This window comes from Athene noctua, chromosome 18, assembly GCF_965140245.1.
Source record: "Athene noctua chromosome 18, bAthNoc1.hap1.1, whole genome shotgun sequence".
In the NCBI taxonomy this organism is placed as follows: domain Eukaryota; kingdom Metazoa; phylum Chordata; class Aves; order Strigiformes; family Strigidae; genus Athene; species Athene noctua.
In genome coordinates, this window is record NC_134054.1 from 3,515,761 (window position 1) to 3,536,539 (window position 20,779).

The following is a 20,779-nucleotide window of genomic DNA, read 5'->3' on the forward strand; positions in this document are numbered from 1 at the left end:
TTTCTTTCCAGAAAACCAAATTTTGGCAACCTGACTGTTTCTGGGGAAAGCAACCCCAAATCCTCCCAGAAGGCTGTTTCATAAAACCACAATAGATGAGATTTAAAGCTTACAGTAAGAAGGTGAATAGAAATGCAAAAGATAGACACGAAAGCTCTTATCCTGGAAGGAGACAGATTTTTAGAGTTGTGACAGGGGGTTTTTGAAAACTCGAGGTGACAATGAGCCCAGGCAGCACAACCTAGAACATGGTACAATTTGGTGCATGTGATGAACTGTTATGACTTTTGCCGTGTTTTTAATTTGCAGTTTGGAAAGCAAACAGTCCGGCTGGTACCAGCTTAGAAAAGCTTTAAGGAAACAAGTGCAAAAGATGAAGCAGGTTGAAGCCTTGTCCCCTCCCACGCTGATGCTCTCCAGCCTGTCGCATCCTCTCCTGTCCTGTGCCCGTCCCCAGGGGTGGTTTGGTTCCCTGTCCCCATCCCCGCACAGTCCCGCTCAGCTTTGTTCTGGTCAGGATCCCACCGAAGCCAAAGGGCTTGTTTCAAACCACAGTCCGTCCATCCACTGCCTTAAATCAAACACTTTTGAGAAGGGCTTTACTGCCATTCCTGCCCTGCACAGCCCATTCTCATTCTAAATCCCACTGCTTCCTTGACTCTGCCTCTCCTCCCCCGTCCCAATAAATAAATTTAGGCCAAGTGACCTAAATCTAGTATCTTGAAAAAGAGGTGTAGACACCCAGGAAAGGATGGGGGTGGCATCTGCATTGCTGGCAGCTCTGCCTTCCAGCCCACCCACTCTGCCAAGGCGATACCCAGTTGTTCCCAGTCTCCGAGGCAGCATGTTGCTGTCAGAAAGCAGGAAAAAAATGTACAGTGGTGATCAAAGCAGACAAGGGCTGGATTAAAACCACAAACTTATAGCCCCATAGTGGCACCTGATAGTGAGCAAGAGCTCTGCAATGCTCTGGGAAGCAAAAACCCAGAGAATCCCCAGCACCACCAGCTCAGCTCCGAGGCCACCACACGGGACCCATCCTGACCTCACCCAGCCCTCCCCACTGCAGGGCTGATCTGGAGCATCAAATCCCAGAAATACACCTGAAAAACAAGAATCTGACAAGCCTAGGGAAAGACTGTTAAAGTAATAAAGCATTTTAATTACATCCCGGAGTTTGCCACCAGCATCAAGGTCAACTGGCTTCAAAATTACCCACTTGGCTTTGACTCTGCTTTCTGGTGGCAGCAGCTCCCAATGGGGGAAGGAAGAAGATGGAGGAGGAAGAAGAAACAGAGAAGAAGCAACAGCAAATTCCTCTTTGGGGGTGGAAGCACTTGCTAGTTTATTATTTGATACATCACATTTTTCTTACCAAATTTTCCCCGGCTAGAGCTGCCGTTGCACCAAGGACCTGTACAGTAGCACGCAGCCACTCCTCTTTTTATGACCAGCAGTAAGGGCAACATGTGTGCCTTTGTCTGGAGCAGGAGCCCGTTGTTTGGGTTGGCAAATTATACAACAATAAAAGGGAACGGCTGGGAACCAGCCTCGGCCTTTTTGAAACGGGTGTAACCCTATCCAGCTCCTTCAAACATTCACCACGACGTTTACACAAACCAGATGATGAGAATTAATGAACTTTGGGGGTGTGGAAGGGGTAAGGAAAGGAGGAGGGAAAGGAGGAAAAAATATGTGGGCTTGAAATTAATGTTTTTCCTCACTCTCCTTGCTCCCCGCCTCCAAATCTGCCAGGTGCCCTTCACCTGTTGGGGAGTTTGGGGATTAAAGGAGGGAGAGGAGAGTAACAGCGTGCAAAGGCTCCCGGTCATGGAGCCACCCCGGGGCTTCAATGGAACCAAGGAGCCAGTGGCCACGGGTGGCATCACCATGTATCCCACAGGAACAGGCCCTGGCCTGGCCGTGGAGTCTGATCTAAGCTCCTTTGATACAGATAAAAAAAAAAACATCAAAGACCGGGGGAAGCGGGGAGATGTGGGGCATCAGCAGATAGTTCTTTCGTCCCCACTCCACGCAGGCAGAGCCCAGTCAAAGCCAACAGCCCTGGCACGTCAGAGCAAGCCGTGCCTTGAGGAGGGGACAAGGCACTGCTGCAATCATGAGGGTCTGGGGGCTTTTTAAGGGGTTTTTTGTTGTTTTTTTTTTTTTTTTTCATATAAAATACTTTATCCACCTCCCCAAAGTCACTGCATTCAAATCAGATGTAGGAGCCACCACAGAGGTTTGACCCCTCCGTGCTGCAGGCGAGGGAGACGTGGTGCTTTACCTGGCTGCAGCCACAGAGCTGAGCAGAGTTTGCAGCATCATCTGAGCACCCAACCTGGACAAAGCAGGGCCTGAGCCATGCACAAAACCTGGAGGGTTTGTGTCTTTGGGGAACAGCAATAGGTGTGATGAGCTGAACCAGCCTCTGCTGCAAAGGCTGCCTCCCACCCTGTGCCAGCCAACACCCACCTCCCTCCCAAACGCCTTCCCTGCCTTATGGGTTTAAGTGGCTTAATTAGTAAGCACAGACTCATAACCAAGATAATGACCTGTTATCCCTGGCAGGGCTGCTGCCTCGTATAACTAAGTGCCATATATGTTGCATTGTATGGCTACAGCCTATAGGGGAGGAATAACTTAGAGCAGCAGAAACACCTGATAGGAGTCTTGTCTGCATGGGGACAGGGTTTGTGCTTTCACCAAAGAGCATAATAAAGAGGCAAGGAGCCACAAAGACTCCTTTGGAACTGATGGGTGACACAGCCTGTCACTCCTGGGACATGCCCCGACGTTGGTCCTGGAGGGGACTGGCTGGAGCAGTCCCCTTCCCACTCCAGAGCGGATGCTCCATGCCGGCAACCTTTGGGAGGAAGGGCTCGAGGGGATGAAAGCTTGGGAGAAGTGTAACCTGCTCACGGACGCTGACATGGATGCGCCCGCAGGGAGCAGCTGTCTCCTTCAGGCCAAAGACCCTGCGGGGCAGGACCTCAGCCCTGACCGGGGCAGGACTGGGGCAGAGCAAGAACGGGGTGAGCAGCACCCCCTGTCCCCCACTGCTCTCTCAGCCTCCACCCAAATTCAGCTCAGGGGCTTTCCTGGGCTGGATGCTCTCTTCCAACCCCTTGTCCAGGTTCCTCCTGAAGCCATGCAAACCCTCCACATGCACAGCCAGCCCTGGGTCCTTGCCTTGCCCATCGTGCACCAGCTCCTGGCCTCATGCCACACAGCGCCAGCCCTTGCACTGTCACACCAGTCCATCCCTCCCTCTATCTCCTGCCTAGCTGCGACTTTGTAGAGAACTGTATCTTCCCCCCAGTGGATCTTTGCCAGGCTGAGCTCTGCCCAGCCTACTTGGTCCTTCCTCAAACAGAAATTCCTCCAGCCCTAAAGAACAAAACCAAAACATTGCCCCTGTCACCAGGTGGACTCATGCACTGACTGAACGTGGGCTGCTGAGATGTGGGGCTTTCTTTGGACTGGGAAGAGCCGAATTTCCAAGTATTTCCTCCCCTCTTCCTGCAATAACAGCTCAAGATACTACAACTGTTCAGCAAGAAGTTTCCCTCCTCCTTTTCTGGAGCCAGGCAAGATATTCATCAACTTCACCAGTTCATTATGTAGGACCTCCTCTTTATGTAAACACCGAAGACTCCTTCTGTCCCCCATCATACTTAAAAGCTCTGAACTTCCACTAAATAATTATCTTCACTGGGGGAAGAGGGGCAGCACTTTACATATCAAAGGAATGCTTTGGAGGGATTTACAATAATTTAAGATGAAGTGGTAAATATTCTATTCACTCCAGTTCATCTCCAGTAATAATTATAATCCTATTAGCAAGGTCCCAAGAAAATGATTGCATTATCATCTAGCAAGCATCTATGTGGATTTCTTGGAGGGGTGGGATGGGGGAGGCCATAGGCAAGTAAAGAAGTAAAAGCAACAAAAGATGCAATTGCCAGCACCTCCCCTCCCCCAGAAGGATTTGGTCTCCATTGTCCTGATGCTTCAATAGTGCTTTGCTCCGAAAATAAGAGCTTTTGAGCGCAGTAAGGGGGTGGGGCTGAAATGAGCATCTTATTCCTCTCGGTCACCCCCGGTTCCCTTTCTTTGCCGTGGGTCCCCCCGGTGCCACTCCGGCCGACAAAGAGCACACGTTGCTGCTCCTGGCCGGGCGCAGGGGGCCGGGAGCGGTGCCACAATTAAAAGCTAATTGCTGTTTATGGGTGAGTTCTTTAGAATATCGCCCAGCATCACCGGACTTCACTGCCCACTGGTCAAGTCATGTGAGATTACTCTAATCTGTCTCCATTTCCCCCCAAAAAAGAAAAAAGACTGGTTTTGTTTAAAAGCAGAGCACAGAGGGGGCAGTTTGGTGAAACTCATGATTTAAGGCGGGAAAAAACCCTAAACCCAGCAGGAAATACGGCTGAGCTAACAGGTAAACTGGGACTAAAGACTTTTTTCCAGCAGATCGCAGGGCCAACTGTCTCCCCCAAACTGTGTATTTTACTCCTGGTGCCTCTTAGTACACACCACTGAATTGTTTAACTGGAATTTATCCCTGCAGGAGTGTCCCAGTTGCACCAGTATAATCTCCTTCCCACTCTTCTGGCACCTGAAGGCCACCTCTGTGAGTCCTCACCACCTCCACCAGCAGCAGGTAGCTCGGCTCTGCTCACCCTGGCATGGATGTAAGTCAGCAGCTACTCCTGAGTTGCACCAGTTCAGGTCTGGAACAAGCTAAGATTATTTTCACGGTGTCCAAGAGTTTATTGCAAAGCAGTAGAAACATTTTTCTCTATAAATTACACAGACAACAGCCTGAAAGGGAAGAAAGAGGAAGAATTTTAGGCATCTGCAGAGATTTCAGTGCTCACAACTCACTCCTGGGGAAAAATAAATTCTCCAGACTGCCTCTGCTTCTTACGCTATCAGAACCAGAAGGAACATTTCTCTTCCCTCAAAAATTTATAGTTAACATTATGTGTACTAGGCTCCTGCTACGCAAAGATGTGGTAGATCCACTTTATGGATTCATTGCAAGATGAGGCTCTGCTCTCTGAGCATCCTGGAGAGACTGCTGCTTTAACACGTCCTTGTACTACAGGTGTTACTTCTTGAACTTGGCTTTACTTGGGCAGCACTGATCCTGCCCTTTATGGGAAGCTGAAACTACTATCTGCTGAGCTTGGATGGCTCAGCACCTGCAAGCACAGAAGTAACGTCCCCATCCAGAAGAAAAGGCAAAGCAAGAGAGTCAAGGTTTTCAGCTTAACTGTGGAAAGAAAGAAAGAAAAAAGGCAAAACCCAAAATACAGCTCTTGCAAGGCTTTTGCTAGCTCAGAGTAGGCTTAACCAAAGGAAGCCTGGCTTGGAATAGGCTTAAAAGCAGATAAAGAGATCATATTTGGTGCTGTGGTACCACATCCACAGTACCCAGCTGAGAGAAGTGTCTCCTGCAGCCGAGGACGTGGGGCAAACACAGCTGTCACTTGGCTTCAGCCAACCCCAGAGACCCCGATCTTGGGGGTTTGGCCTCAGCTCCAGCAGGAGAACAACCGGGTTGTTCCACAACTCCCATCACGAAGCCCACCACTTGCTGTCAGCTCTCTTGCAACAGCTCAGCCATGTCCACGTGGCACTGGTGGCCACTGCTCGCCCCACAGTCTCTTCCTGAGCCTCTTCCCTCTCACCCCTTCTCTGCCATCAAGGCTCAGCCACAACCATCAGCATGGCAGGAGCATCAGGCAGTGCCGGTGCCATTCAGTCATCAGCAACAAACCCGCCAGCCCAGCACAGAGTACATAGCCCCAGACTGCTCCCACACCCACCCATTTGCTCTCTTAATTTGTAGCAACGGCACTAATCCTCTCAAAGACGTTAAAACCCTGCAGGCACTGCTACTCACCAGTCTTACAGACATCTCTCCTCATCATAGGTCTTGGGAAAATGTTTCCTTGCAGCAAAGGGAGCAATCTTCATCGGGTTAAACCCCATGGATGTGGGGATCTGGGATTTGGGGGAGGCAGAAGCAGGCCTGAGGTGCACAGAGCTGGCACTGCAGATCACGTACAGTTTGCTGGCTGTCAGCTGGTGCCCCTGAAGCCCTGGGTGTTTCAAGAATTAGATGCCCAAACCAAGCAGCATCATGACTCGTCCAAGAGCCGAACCACCCATTACTGCACGTGAAGCTGAACATCCTCCTGGTTCCCCCAAAGGGATGCACCGGGGGGCTGGACCCTGCACCTGGTACGGGACACCCCGTCACCCACAGCACCCCACTACCCACCACGCTGGAGCACCACAGGGCTCCTGGCCCCAGGTAGGACACCAGGAGCTATTCCTAATCCAGGTAGCCCGTGGGAGGTTATCCCATCAGCCTCATCCCTACAGCACCTGCTCTTCCAGGGACCCATTATGCCACATGCTGGTGGTGGTGAGCCCAGCAAGCAGAGTACATCTCTGTACCCAAAGGGCCCGTCTGGTGCATCTAATGCAGGGGGAGATGGTCACTTCACATACCCACTAGTCAGCCATATGGTGACCGCTGCAGTGTTTCTGTTGCCATGCTGCAATAGGAAGAAGCTTCCCAGAAAAGGGGTTGGTTCAAGAGAAGCAACCCCTCGTTGGGTCCATTCTAGGATGGGGGTCCATAGGGTTTATATGGATTTTTATGGCACATACTTATAAATTAACTTCCTGGTTAAGCAAACACACAGTGACTATTGCAGCAGCCTCCCTTTAACGCCCAGCAGCTGCTGGATGTGGGCAGCTGATCCTGTAACACCAAAGCTGAACACTCAGAAACACCCAACAAATTTCCACCCAGGACAGGACTACAAGGAGATGAACTGCAGCACCCCTTCCCACTTTGTCTCTCTCCCCTGGAACACTGCCAAGTCACTGCATTTCACCTGCTCCAGTTTTGCTAGAAGTGCGGGGGGAAAAAAGACCAAACAAACCAACCCACTAACCAAAGAGCCAACCCCAAACTAAACGTTGCACAAGTCAACAGCCACTGAACAAAACTGACCCAGAGAGATATGGGCAGGACCACGTTCCCCTATTGTCACGTTCATAAATCACAGCCCTGCTGAGAGGTCTTTTGTGTTTTCATCCAAACACAGAAATTAATGCCTTAATCTGTGTGCCTGCTCAGGCAGGTAACAAGTCACGCTGATAATGCCGCCCTTTGTTAACCACCCGCACAAGTGGCCCAGAGTTTGCACAGGGAGGGCTTTGCTTGCCACCCTGACACACATTTCTCCTAATCAAGCCCAGCCTTCCTGTGCTGGGGCTTTACAGCTGCGATTAGAGGAGAAAGCCTCCTGATAAGCCCCGGAGCCCCTTTCTGCCCTGAGCGATGCCCCAGATCGCACCCCTCAGTTCATAACTCATGTGGGGGGCACAGACCCAGCAATTCATCTGCCCTCAGGGTAGGACATGACAGAGGGGGCCTTAAACCACTGTGCTGGGTTAAAAGCCCCAAAAGGTGCCAGTGTCAGCCAGGTGACAGGTCTGCTCCTGCTCCTCTTCCTCACCGTGGGCACAGCAAAGCAGGGAGGGGAGCAGGGAAACTGCTTTGTTCACCCAGCAGCGCTTTCCTCCAGGCGCTGACAGTCCTTGGAGCATCTTCCACGTCACGGCTGAGGCAGAGCTTGCCAGCTCCTCCGCAGCACGTGGGAAGGGAGCTCTCAGCATGGCAGGGCCAGGGCAGCCTTGAAACAAGCCTTGGGACAGATGTACATCTACAGGTCTTCAAAAAAGCCATGCAGGATCTCTGGGAATCCACCTCCACTTAAAGGGATCCCACAGGCATCCAGCACCACCTGAACAACAGAGGCCTTCAAAATGACAGCTCAGAAAGCAACCAGCTTCCTATTTTCACTGTGGAAAAAAGGAAGTCACAAATTTTTTCTGCCCTTTTTGATAATGCGTAATTTTGATAATGTTCCTAACACAGGCCAAGTGATGCTGCCAAACCCCAGCTGCATGACTGCACCCGCCTCTTCAGCAACACCCAAACCAGTCACAGAACTGTGCAGCACTGAGGTTCCTCCTCGACTCTCAAAGATAAGGGGACGCCCCCTCCGACCATCAGAGGTCTGGTCACCCTTCCTGTGGCCAGTAATGGCAGTGAAGAACAAACTCATCAGAGGAGGAGCAGCGATGTGGGAAGCACCCCAACCAAGTACTCCCCAGCTGGCTGCCCATGACCCTGATCATCCCATCAAGTGGGTCAAGAATTTAAAATTGGTTTAGACTTTATTCCAAGATAGGCCACCCAACTGATTTCGAGAAGTCTCCTGTCTCCTTCCCAGCAAAGGAGGGGTGGCACCAACCATAACTTGAATCATCAGTAATCTGGACACTGGCCTGGTCAGTGTGTCCCCTGTAGAGATGAGCTTTATTTGTTACCCGCTGGAACAAAAGGCCAGGCAAATTAATACACCAGTGATCCTCTCAGTACTGATCCCTAAATGCATGTTAACACAAATGAGTTGTCACCTCAACTCATTTGTTAATGGATTTGTGATTTACACTCGTAAAGGAGTAGCACTGGAAATTAAGATTGCTCCATGGTAAACAGACCAGGACAGTGAATGAGACACATTTGTCCAGAATGGGGCTAGTATGAGCCTCCTGAGTCTCTCCCCATTCTTTTCACCCCTCACACCAAACATCAAAGATGGAAAATAAAATTAAAATTAAGGACAAAAGCAGCATGCCCATTGAGGCAATCAAGCTACGGGTTCATGGTGCCACTATGTCCCAAGGTGGGTTCCCAGAAATGTTGCAGGACTCAGGATAGAGCAGAAGGAACCAAACCAGCCTTGGGAAGGAGTGAAATTCCCAGCGAAGGAGGGAGACAGGCACCAATTAGGAAAACATGAAGGAGCAGGTCTGTCTGCAGACTCCCCTCCTGCCCCAGTCATTACATGGGATCATGATGTGGTCATAAACAGTCAAAGAAATACAGTCAAGAGCTCTTTAAAAAGCAGGCTCAGCTGGTGGAGATGCTCTGCTGCAAGTACAACAGATGCAAAGCACTGCTTCTAATTAAAAAGGTATTCATGTAATTAGAGACTTCACATCGCCATACCAATGACTTGATCTAGCCCAGCACATTTGCTCAGGCTGTATTTAAGAGAGCTCTCCATGCCTGCTCTCCACTCCTGACTCCTTGGGTTGTCTTTCTCTGTGACCCTGCCCACCTCTTCACACCCCACAGGCTGCGATGGCAGGCCCACGGCTACAGCGGCAACCAGAAAGGACCTTATGGAGCAAAACCACATGTGCCAAAACCCGGCTGCAACCTACAGCATCCCACCCTGTTTCCACTGAGAGCCAATCTCCTTCTAGAGCCGGCGTTGGGGCTGAATTATCCCATAGTCCTTCAAACCCTTCTACACAAAGAGCACAGTGGGCTGGTCTGCTAAGGCCTTGGAGCACAACCCAAGTGAAATGACTTTTTCCTGAACACTGAGGACTCTGAATGAGAGCTATTGTTATTCAGATTAAACCAAGTGTCAGATTAACAAATCAATGGGCATAAGAGATATAAAATGGGTTACTATTGAAGCCTTTCAAATACCCAAACATATGGATGAACCAAATGTGAATTGTAATTGACTCACCCGCACCTTTGATCTCTACACCCTTGGGTTCCCAAAAAGACAGCCCGGCCCCCTCCAACCCAGACTGAACTGATTCAGGACTCCATTGTGAGCCTTCACAAAGTCTTTTCTCTCTGCCTCCATTTCCTGGATGTAGATACAGCCTGGCACTTGGAAACTGAGACGAGCCAGCTCTGCCTCAGAGACCCAGGGAGCTGGAGCTGGACAGACCACATTACCCAAACACAACCTCTCGCATAGAGCCCGGCAACCCTGGGCACCTCTCCCCACCAGTCCCCATCCCTGGTGGTGGCCCTCGGTCAACTGGGCATGCATGAGGAGATGGTCTGGGAAGCAGCAGAGGAGGCCCCGTAGCAAGCGTGGGCAGTCCCGACACTCACTCTCCCACTACTCCTGGAGTTTTTCCAAGGAGTTCCAACCAAACTCCTGTTTGTTTTTCCAAGGATTTCAGTGTGCAGAGTCAAGGATCGGACTTTGTTGATGGGTTCATGGTATGTTTGTGCCCCAGTTGCAAAACTGGACTGATCTGGAAGTGCTGAAAGCTGCTCTGCTCCTCTCCAACTGCCTCAACAGCACAGATCACCTACACTTGATTCTTAAGAAACATGATTTTTAATTTTCCTGGGGTGTTTCTGCAGCTATATTAAAAGTAACCCAGAGTTTAAACTAATCATTATTTCTAAATTTTTACTTTTGGGATTTGGAGTGAGTAGAGTTTTGACCACTTTGTGGGCTTTTTTTCTCTTGCACCTCTGTAAGAGAGCATCAGTTTTGATTCCATACAAACCTCTACTCCCCAGGAGTTGCAAGGCAAGCCTTTGTTTGGGGTTAGTTTCAAGCCTCATTACAAACTTTAAGTTGCTGTAACTCTTCCAGGAAACCCAGCCCAGTTTATTCTTCCACCTCCATGCAAACTCCATACACATGTGCTTTCTGTGGAGTTTTTAACCCCACACTAAAGTTTCCCCACCACCACAGCAGGGAACAAAATATGCAGCTCAGCTCTTGCTATATGGACCCTCAAAGCAACAGGAGTCTTGAAACACCTGTTGCTGAAGGCAAACTCCAGTAGCTATTCCCAGCACTAGATTATTCCCAGTATCAGGCACCAACATAGGGTGAAGCGATCCCCACTGGGAGGGCAGAGATGTTGAACGTGTCCTTTCCTCCAGCATCAGCGTGAGGACGGGGTTTGATGGCAGAACGGGGTGAGCCAGGAAATCCCTAGAGCAGGCATTGCTCTGCCCCCATCATTTTTGGGCTCAGACCCAGCTGTGCAGCTGCTGAACCCAACTGGTCAGCCTTGCTGGGACGGCTGAGCGTGCAACAACTGCAGGGCTCACCCGCAGAGGAACCCAGGCAGGAGAAGATTGTGGAGAGGAAGGCGGGCGAGAGGAAACTCCCAGGCTCTTAATCTGCTTTAGGACCACATGAGCTTGCTGTTTATATATAGCTTAATTAATTATTACACTGCATTTAGCAGTGTGACCTTGAAATTGTCTCTGGGGGGAGCCAGCAGCCGCGGTGCAGCCAGGGCAGCCGGCCAAGGCGCCGGTGTGCGCCCAGACACTTGCGCGGGGCAGGCGGCTCCTCCGGCGCGTCCGGCTGTCCGGCCCGCGCCAGCCTCTAATTACGAGGCTTCAGAGCAGACAGCAGCTCCCGGCCCCTCTCGGCTTGCAGCAAACCCAGGTTGAAACCCTAACCGGCTATTCCACTTCTGCTTTGGCAAGGCTGCTATCTTCTCCCAAGGCTTCGTTCACTGCTCAACACCCCGTATGAGCTATTCCCTCTGCTTTTCAAAACGCCATGCAGACAGCCCAAGGCTCATTAGCTACCAGACCAGCTCAAGAGGGAAATTAAAAAGAAAAAAAAAAAAAAAGTCTACAAGCTTTGTGTTAAGTTACAACAAGTTCAACGCACAGCACTGGGGAAGAAGGAAGGAGAGAGACTCTGCCAAGCCCTTCCTCGAGAAGGGGCAATGCTCAGGCTGGCTGGCTCTTAGGCAGCTCCCTTGGCGCAGTCCAGCCATGGTGGAGCCAGGGCAGAAGCTCAGGGGTGTTTACAGACACCCAAGCCCACTACCCCGCTGCTCCCAGGCAAGACCTTCAGGAGCTTCCCCTATCTCAACCCGCGGGAGACAGCTCCAGCGCTCGGGGGGCCGGCTCCGAGCCGGCTAAATGTGGCACCAGAGGTGGGTGCAGAGGTCGGAGCAGAAGCATGGCATCTTGGCATCGCCTTCACCCCAACACGCAGAGACACGGGGCACAGCAAACCACGGGGTCCCTCTGCAATCCACACGTAGCAGCCGGGCTCTCAGCCCTGTGTATAAACCAGCTGAGGACCGTGCTCAGCCTCCGCGGGGGCTGAAGGGCTGCGACGCTCCCGCTGTTTACTCCAGCACCTCCTGCTTTCATTCCAAGTCTAATACACCTTTTGAAAAAAAAAACCAAACCGAAGGCATGCCGAAGCTGCAGGCCTTGCCAGTTTTTAAACAAATATTGAATAGCTCAATGAAGCAGCAAAGCACTTTATTAATAAAACGCCGGGGTTTTGTCCTCCCCCTAGTGACGGGAAGATCCCTGCACTGAGCCACAGCATCGCCCAGGCTCAGCCTCCTGCTGCAGCCTGACAGACCCGGCTCCAAACCAAAAATATTAATGCAGTTTAACCCCAGTGTAGTGCCAGTGCTTTCTGCTTTTCCCACATTTAATCACTCTTTCACCAAATCAGCAGTTTTCTAAAGATTTCTTACTTCTTCATGTGCCACTCACCTGGACTTCGTAGACTTTCAAGTTTTAAGACAAGTTTGCATTTGATACTCAAGACAGGCTGCAAGCTCAGGGCTTTAATGTAAAGGTTGTCCAGCTGCTTTATCGAAGTTAATCACTGTAAGGGACTTTGGCTTCTGTGGAGATGTTTTTTGCGCTCACAGTCACACAGACACGTGCCAAGGACCTGATCCTGGAGCCCTCCCCCAGGCAGGGCTTTGGACTGCATTCAACAGCCAAGTCCAGGGACCTGGTCCCGTGCTGGCCACCAGCAGGTTGCTGAAGACTCATCTCCTCATAGAGCCAATTTCTCACATGAAAAGTATATTTTTTAAAGAGAATTGGTGTTTTCACTCCAGCCACGCTTAGTACTGTCGGACCGTGGTTGTGGCAACACAGGATTTGGCCTTGCATTCACTTTCAGCAAGGGATGTATAAAATATATACATCCACCTATAATATTATACATCGGCATATAAAATGAAAGCCCATGCACAATTCTCACTTTCTTCTGGAAGAGCTGCCTGCTGCGCTGCCAGAAACATGCATTGGAGGGGAGAGGCCGTGCCAATTCAAGGGAGAGGTTACAACCACTTGCTTTTATTATAAACTAGCCGCTTTGGTGGATTTGCAGAACTCCCCGGCAGTACTAGCTGGGAGAACTGGCAAGATTACAGCTCCGGTTTTACAAATTTTAGCAGCACAAGGCTTACAAGAAAGCGAGGACAAGGGAGGACCGCTCCCCTCCAGCAAAGGTCAGCAGAGCCGAGCTCCTTGGGCGATGCTGTACAAAGCCACGTCGAGAGCAGGGTTAGCCATGCGTGACTCTGCACCCAAGACCAGCTGCAAATTAAATTATGGGTCAGATCCTTCAGTGCCATAAAGTGCCATGACTCCCTTGAAGCCACTGCTAAGTCACAGCATCCCTCAGTAGAGATGTTCTTTCTCCATCTCTTTTCTGTAGGGCGAGGAGAAAACAAAACCGATTTTGAAGCACACTAGTTCCAGGGCGTTTCTGAGGAGGTTAATGCAGATGTAAAGCATTTAGCAGATCACAGCATTATTTTTTCTCTAAATAAAGTTCTCTTTCCATGCTACCTACCATGTGGCAGGGCACTGCCGTGCTCACATATTTTAACAGAAGAAATTAAAAAATTTGAATTATTCATTCACCAGAAATCAGTGTGAGGTCTTCTGCCTGCAGCACTTCTACACCTATTTTCCTCTAACACTTTCACCAGCATTATTTAAACCCCCAGCCACCAAGTTTCTGATCCTCTCTGAATGACTCCTGAGAGCACATGTGGTCACAGAGCCGGGATGCAAAATCTTGCAGGTCAGCAGCCAAGCAAGCCAGCTCACAGCTTCCCCCATGCCCCTCCTCACCCCCCGACAACCCTCGCCCCCTCCCAGTACAAGGACACCACATGCAAAATCACCATCACCAAGTCCACCTTCCTCCTCTCTCTGCAGAGCTATTACAGAGATGAAAACCACCATGGGGAATGCTTGAAGCCAGCGTGGCACCAGGAGAGGTGTCACTCTTCTCCCCACGCTGTCACTTTTATGGACAAACTGAAGTCGGAGCAGTTGCTGACATCCCCAGGCAGAGAGATGCTCAAGAGAGAGTGGCTGTGCTCTTAACCTTGGCTTCCTCTTCTCATCTCACCCACGGCATGGTACGGTGCCCTTCCTGACATGTCTCTGGGCACCTTGCAAGCGCCTCTCGTCCAGGAGTGACTCCGTAACGGCACAGCTACACCACCAGTAAACCCCTGCCTTGAATTAACCCCACCTTCCCTCTGAGCCTGCTGATAATCAATACGTTTCATCATGGGAGCCCTTGTTTCCATCAAGAAAGTCAAGATAAGTTCCATTTACTCAGTTGCCTTCCAGCTGCTGCTGGTGATGGCCGCTGCACTGAGCTCCTTTAAAAAGCACATGGTGTTTCTCGCGAAGTAATTAAGAAACACATAGCAAGCTGCTGAAAGACCTGAAATTGCAACTGCATGGGCAAGCCCCGGTACAGTCATTAGCAGCAAGTCAGGACCCAGCGCAGCACTTAGTCATTTCACAAACCAAGGAAGAAGCCTCTCCTCCAGCCCCTCCTCTCACACCACATGGTGACAACAGGTAGCAGCCGATAGCCCCCGACCTCCTAATTACACCACTGAAATAATGTGCCCAGCTATTTGTTGTTCTTTGAGACCATATGTTAACCGTCCCGCACAGCCCTGGCCAATTCATTGTCCCCTGAACCCATTGATCACCCATGGTCACACCACCAGAAGACACGAACGCTCACACTGAATGATGGCTAAATTAGACTTCTTCCTACTTGGGATGGATTAATAGCACTGAATCCAGGCTCAAGTAGACAGAGCAGTTTAGCAAGCGAGGCCTGATGGTAAGACAAGTCCATCATCAGGCCAGGTTGGACATACAGCTCAAAAGAACAATGGTTCAGGTAGAGTTTTTATAGCCACTGTATAAGAGGCTTGCTGGATGCTTTTAAAAACAAAGCCTTCACTGGAAACGCCTTGAGGTATCCAAAGCTCAGTGTGTGTTACAGACATTTGCCATGGCCCACTTGAAAAGAAAAAAACCTAATAAATCCCAAACCCAAAGTCGAGCCCGTGGGTTTTCATTCCCACCATTTTCATGCCAAGAAGCAGCACAACGTTCCCCGGCACGCCGCGCGGTGCCGCGCTAACGCGATTAGCCAGGCAGATCCACCATCCACATAAGTCACCCCCAATGCATGGTCAACTTTGAAAAGTTCAGCAGCTCAACAGGTGAGGCCATGAAACCCGATCATGGCAGACAATGTCGTCCCCCCCCCAGCGTCGTGCTGGGAAGAACTTGTCACGTGCGTCATATCGGGCAACATGCTTGAAACAGAGCAGCACACTGAAACCCCAGCAACACGAATAATCTTTGCCATCTGTTTGAACAACTCAACCCTCCTCAGATCTAAAGGAATGATCCCATGCAAACACAAGGGCCTTGCTGACTGATTATAGCCGCCCAGCCCTTCTTTTTTGGGGCCATTTTCTTTCAAACACTGCACAGCAGCTAAGGCAACGCCATGGGGAGCTGCTACAACACCCACGGGGGCACTGAACCCTGTGCTCGTGTTGAGGGGACCATTAAAAGTCCTCACTCGCTTAAGTGCAACGCAATGCAAAGTCAATAGTTGATTTTAATATTTTTTTAACATTGAGAAAGCAAAACCTCATGGGAAAGCTGCTTGGCAAAGCCGTCCCAGAGAACACAACTGAACTTTAGGATATGCTCGTTCCAACCCAATGCAGCTGATGGGGATGTGCTGGAGGAACCGCTCCTCGCTCAGATACGGTCACCTGTGCTCAAAGTCCAACTGGGAGAATCAAGTTCCCCAAGTTTCCTGGGGCCAATGAACCTTGTGAGAGTCGGCGGAAACAATCCATTGGGTTTTGCAAGCACCCGGTTGTGTCCACGCCGACACCTCTGGGCCCTGCCAGGGAGGCTGGGAAGCACGGTGGGATTACGTGGCAGGCACTGAACCCTCGCTACCGCTGTAAGGTTGGGATTTAGAGAGAATGGCCAAACACAGGAGTAAAATCCTGCCTTGCTCAAGATCTGCCCTTGGTTCAGCAAGGCTTTTTTATCCTTCCCCTGCTCCCAGCCTGGCCCATTCCAGGCATCAGCACTGCACTGCTCACACCCACACATCCTTGTGGCAAAAAGAGGCTCCTGGGGGAAAAATTTTAAAAAAATTTAAAAATGAGGAAGTTTCTTCCAATTCAGGAATTGCTGTGAAGCAGCACTTTGCACATTAAAGTCCCCAATGCTTATTTAGGTGATTGGGCAGTCTAAGCAATGCATGTTTGAAGCTGTTTATTGCACACCACCAGACTGGCCCGGATCCTGCTAACCCAAAGCAACCATAGTCTCAGCATGGAGAATGAATTACGGCAGCTTGGCAATAGCGGGAAGATGAAGCGAGAAGAATTCCCCCCTCCCCGGAAAAAGAAAAAAAAAAAAGAGGAAAAAGAAAAAGAGGTCTGTGCTGTTAGAAGCAGAGGAGCTCGGGCTAGCACTGCTATCGGCGTTACAGCCAGCGTAGCCACGGCACGGGGTTTCCTAGCAAAGGTCTACAGACTCAAAATATAAATCAGTGATGTCGAGTGGGGCTGGGAATGCCCAACCCATGGCAGAAGGGGCTGGGTACCAGAGCTCACTGGGCCTAAAGTGATAAAAAACCCCCCAAACCAAACCTCAAAACACATAACACTAATGACATGATCTTTTTTTCTTACCTTACGTTAATTACAGAACAACAGGCTTTCAAGTCCCTAGTGTATTTAAAAATGCATCATTGTTGCATGAAATATTAAATAAATTAAAAAAAAATAATTCAACAACTGGTTTTCTAGGCTTGTAAGAAACACTTTTTCCCACCCTAACCCATATAGTAAACCCATAAGAGAACAAGACCTTCCCAACGGGCTGCCGGGCAGGCTGCACGTCCGGGCGGCCGCACACAGGCTGCGGAGCTGAGCTCCTCACTGCTGTGAAGAAGAAACTTCTGTATTATCCAAAAATTCCAGGCGCTACTTAAAATTAGTTTGCAATAGTGGCTGGATCCCGTTTCTCCTCTGTCATGGTACATATTTTCACTCGAAGCAGTTAACATGCTGTATTCATTACCGGGGGGAAAACCCTGCAATGTGCGTACAGAAGTTATTTCCATTAGATTTCTAGCTATCTCACTACCAAAAAATCAATTTAATTTTTCCCTCTTTTCACTCCACTTTTTAGGAACAGTGGTCAGCACCACTTGATGATGTCTTGCCTTCCACACAAAGGAAAAAAAAAAAAAGAAAAAAAGCTTCATTTCACTTGACAGAAAATGGAGCAAGAAAAAAAGTTTGTACTCCTTCCGTCAAAAGTTATTTTCTACAGATGAAAACTTTAGACAGAAATCAGTAGTTGACAGAAATATGATTAAACACAAGCACCCCAAAATATAAGCCTTCATTGAGCTAAATAAGGAAATTTGTGATGCCTTCTGCCTCTCGTAAATCTGAAAAAACCTTCCATTGGAACGCTTCATTACATGGCAAGAACAACTTAAAACAAACAAACAAACAAAACCTCCTAACAAATATGACCAAATTTAGCCAGAAGCCAATCAAATAAAATGTACTTTCAGTGAGACGTGGGTGAAAAATTGCAGCTTCATCTTTTCAAAGCCAAGCAACTGGATTTAAACTGCAAGGACCGGGGTGCTAAGGACACAAGTAACTCCCTCAGTTCCAAAGTTCAGTCAATTTGTGCAGAAGCATCTGAAAAACAAGAGATGAGGCTTGCCCAGCTCACTGCGTGATGGCTGGCACAGCGGCTATTTTATAGCATTTTTAATCTGATTTTATTGGGCCATTAACAAGAAGATACAAACACTTCTCCTTATTGACATTAAGATAATAAATAAAAGCCTCATTAGGGCTTGGAGAAATAAGCATGCTCTCGAGGAGTGCTGAGAAGCCGAGATTCACTGAAGTCAGCGGGAGTTTTGAGCTATTTAATATCTGATTGCTAACGCTGAAATTTATAGGAACAAACTTCTGCATCGAATCCAAATTGAAGTTAGAGATAACGCACAATTACCAAACTTATCTGTTGGTTTGAACAAATACATCCTCCCCCCATATATCTGACACTATTCAGTGTTCCCCCCATCCCAGGCGATGGGGGTCCCAGTCCCATGGACAAACACGCTCCGCTCCTCAGGGTGAACCGTACCGAGTGATTCCAAGCCCTTCAGCATCACTTACGCTGGCTGCTTGGGAACGTCACCGTTCAGACCTGCAGAGCTGTTGTATTTCAGCTCAAACTGCCCTTTTGCAAAGATACTATTTAATAACGTAGCAGTGAGTTTGCAGGGATAGGGCCCGTGCTGCTTAAGATTAAGCGGCTGAAAAGGTGAAACTTTAAGAAGTTACATGCAACTTTGACGCCAGCGTCTCCAAATTTAAAAATAACGTGTATCCCTTAAATACTGACTTTTGCCCACTGCATCTGGGATAACAGATTAATGTAATCATAAGCATTATTCTCTCCTTCTCCCCTTCCACCTCTTACTTGTAAAAGATTAATCAACCATTTTATGGTCTAATTTAGGTGCCTAATTAAAAACAGAGTTCAACACGTACAACACCATTTTGCTAATAAATTCTGACAGGTCTTCTGCTCTGTTATACTCAAGTTCTTCTTTCAAAATGCGAAATTAATATTTAAAAAAAAATAATTTATAAAGATTTCATTCTGGTCGCTATGGGATGACACGCTGCATCCTCCACCAAAGTTCCAAAATTTTATAAAACGAAAGTGCTTTCAAAAACTACTTCCTCCTCGCCAGATCTTATCCTGCATTCATTTCACTAACTGCTGAGGGATGGCAACTTAAAAAAAAAAAAAAAAAAAAAAAAAAAAAGAGACATAAACCTAATCGGACTTGCAGGGTGGGAGCTGCGAGACTACAAAGAGGTTAAAATTCAGAACTTCACAGCTCGCGTCTAGCTTCAAAGTTTTCACCTCTGCTCCTTTAGTATGCTTGTAAACACCCAGCAGAAAGACGTACTCAAAATATTCTTGATAAAGGCACTTTAATCATAAAAGACTGAAAAGAAACCGAAATGCGGTTCGGCCCCGTGTCCCGCCGCGCCGGGCTCGTCCCCAGCACCCGCCGCCTCCCGCAGCCCCCCCGCACCCTGCCGCCCCGCGCAGAATTCTCTCTACATCCACCCTTGCAGAAGGCGATCCCGTAATTCAGAATTTCTCCCCCCCTCCTCCCCTCACCCCAGCCAAAAAGTTTCAGCCCGTGCCGACAGCCCGCGTTACACCGCGGTACACCGCGCCGCTCCGCGCCCCGGCGCCAGGCTGGAGATCGCAAACCCCAGCAATTGATCAGCTCTTAAAGCTGATTATAGTGGCAGGAGAAAGTGAACGGCGGAAAAAAAAAAAAAAAAAAAAAGCGCAATGAAGCGATCGAGGAAGTTTTATGCGGAACGCGGAGCTGTCGCCGCGCTCCCGGACCGGTCAAACCCCGAAACCCGCCGCGCTCCCCGGCCCCGGGGGGGTCCGGAGCGGCCATCGCCCAGCAACACCCCGGCTGGAGGGAAAATAAGTGAACGAAGCAAAAGTCCTGGGAGCACAACGAAATAAGAGCGTTAAAAAAAAAAAAAAATTAACCTCTAAATAAGGATGAAATACGGTTTGACCAGCATAAAGCCTGCGGACGCCCAGCCGCCGCTCGGACTAACGGGGAGCGCAAGTTCCGCGCAGGGTTTGGGGGGGTTAGGGTTGCTTTTCCCGAGGGTGGGGGTGTGTTTAGCGGAACGTCGCCCCGGACGCTGCCCCCACCGGCTCAGGAGCCCGGACCGGGCAAGGAGCGGTGACCCCCCCCCCCCCCCCCCCCATCATCCCCGGAGCCCCGCGGTGCCGGCAGAGAGGCGGGTACCTGTACCAGGCGAGTCCCCGCTCGTAGTTGCGGTCGAAGAAGTGGGGTTCGGCGCCGACGGCGCGGACGTCGGGGTGCACCCGCAGGAACTCCAGCAGCGCCCGCGTCCCCCCCTTCTTGACGCCGATGATGATGGCCTGCGGCAGGCGCTTGGTGCCGGAGCCGTTGAAGAAGCTGGAGATGGGGCTGGCGGCGTCGGGCGCTGCTGCCCGCTGCTCCTCCAGGCTGCTCTCCTCGCCCGCTTCCCCCGGAGCCGGCGGCTGGAGCTGGGGAAGCGGCGGAGCGGCGCGGGGCGGGGCGGAGGAACCGCGGGTCGCCAGCCCGGCGCAGGAGCCGGCGCAGGAGTAAAACATATAGAGCCAGAGGAAGAGCATGATGAAGAGCAGCAGGAGCCTCCGCCTCAGCGGCGGTAACGCGACGGGGACATCGAGGCAGCGGTTCAAGCGCTGCCCCATGTGCCCGCGGGCGCGCCGGGATGCATGGCTGGAGCTCGCCCGGCTCGGCTCGGCTCTACCCGGCGCCGCATGGGCAACCCCGGAGCCTCAGCACGGGCAACCCACCCGGCCTCCCCCAACCCCTCCAAACCGCCGCGCTGCCCGCCCCAGCGCCGCTCTCCCGCCGCCGGCAGCGCAAGCAGCGCAGGCAAAAGGCAGAGGAGGCGGGCAGCGGGGCTACCCGACGGGCAGCACGCTCAACCTATCACAGCCGCCATCCGACGCATAATGAGCCGGGCGGAGTGGCCAATGGGAAGAGAAGGGGCGGGGCGGACGGTGGGAGGAGAAGCGTTCATTGGCTGGCGACACGGTGGAGGGGGGGTGGAGGGGTGGTGCCTGGATCCAGCCCATTTCCGAGGTTCGCAC

At 50.5% G+C, this 20,779-nt stretch overlaps 1 protein-coding gene across 1 annotated transcript in view; it reads right to left on the reverse strand.

The window, feature by feature from the left end:
* Positions 1-20,543, reverse strand: part of LOC141967707 (heparan sulfate glucosamine 3-O-sulfotransferase 3B1-like) — a 30,130-nt gene extending 9,587 nt beyond the window's left edge. The window contains exon 1 of the mRNA XM_074921778.1: positions 19,920-20,543. Within this exon, the coding sequence (XP_074777879.1) occupies positions 19,920-20,374 (455 nt within the window). The 5' untranslated portion in view covers positions 20,375-20,543. The remainder of the gene's footprint in view (positions 1-19,919) is intronic.
* Between the last annotated feature and the right edge of the window lie 236 nt (positions 20,544-20,779).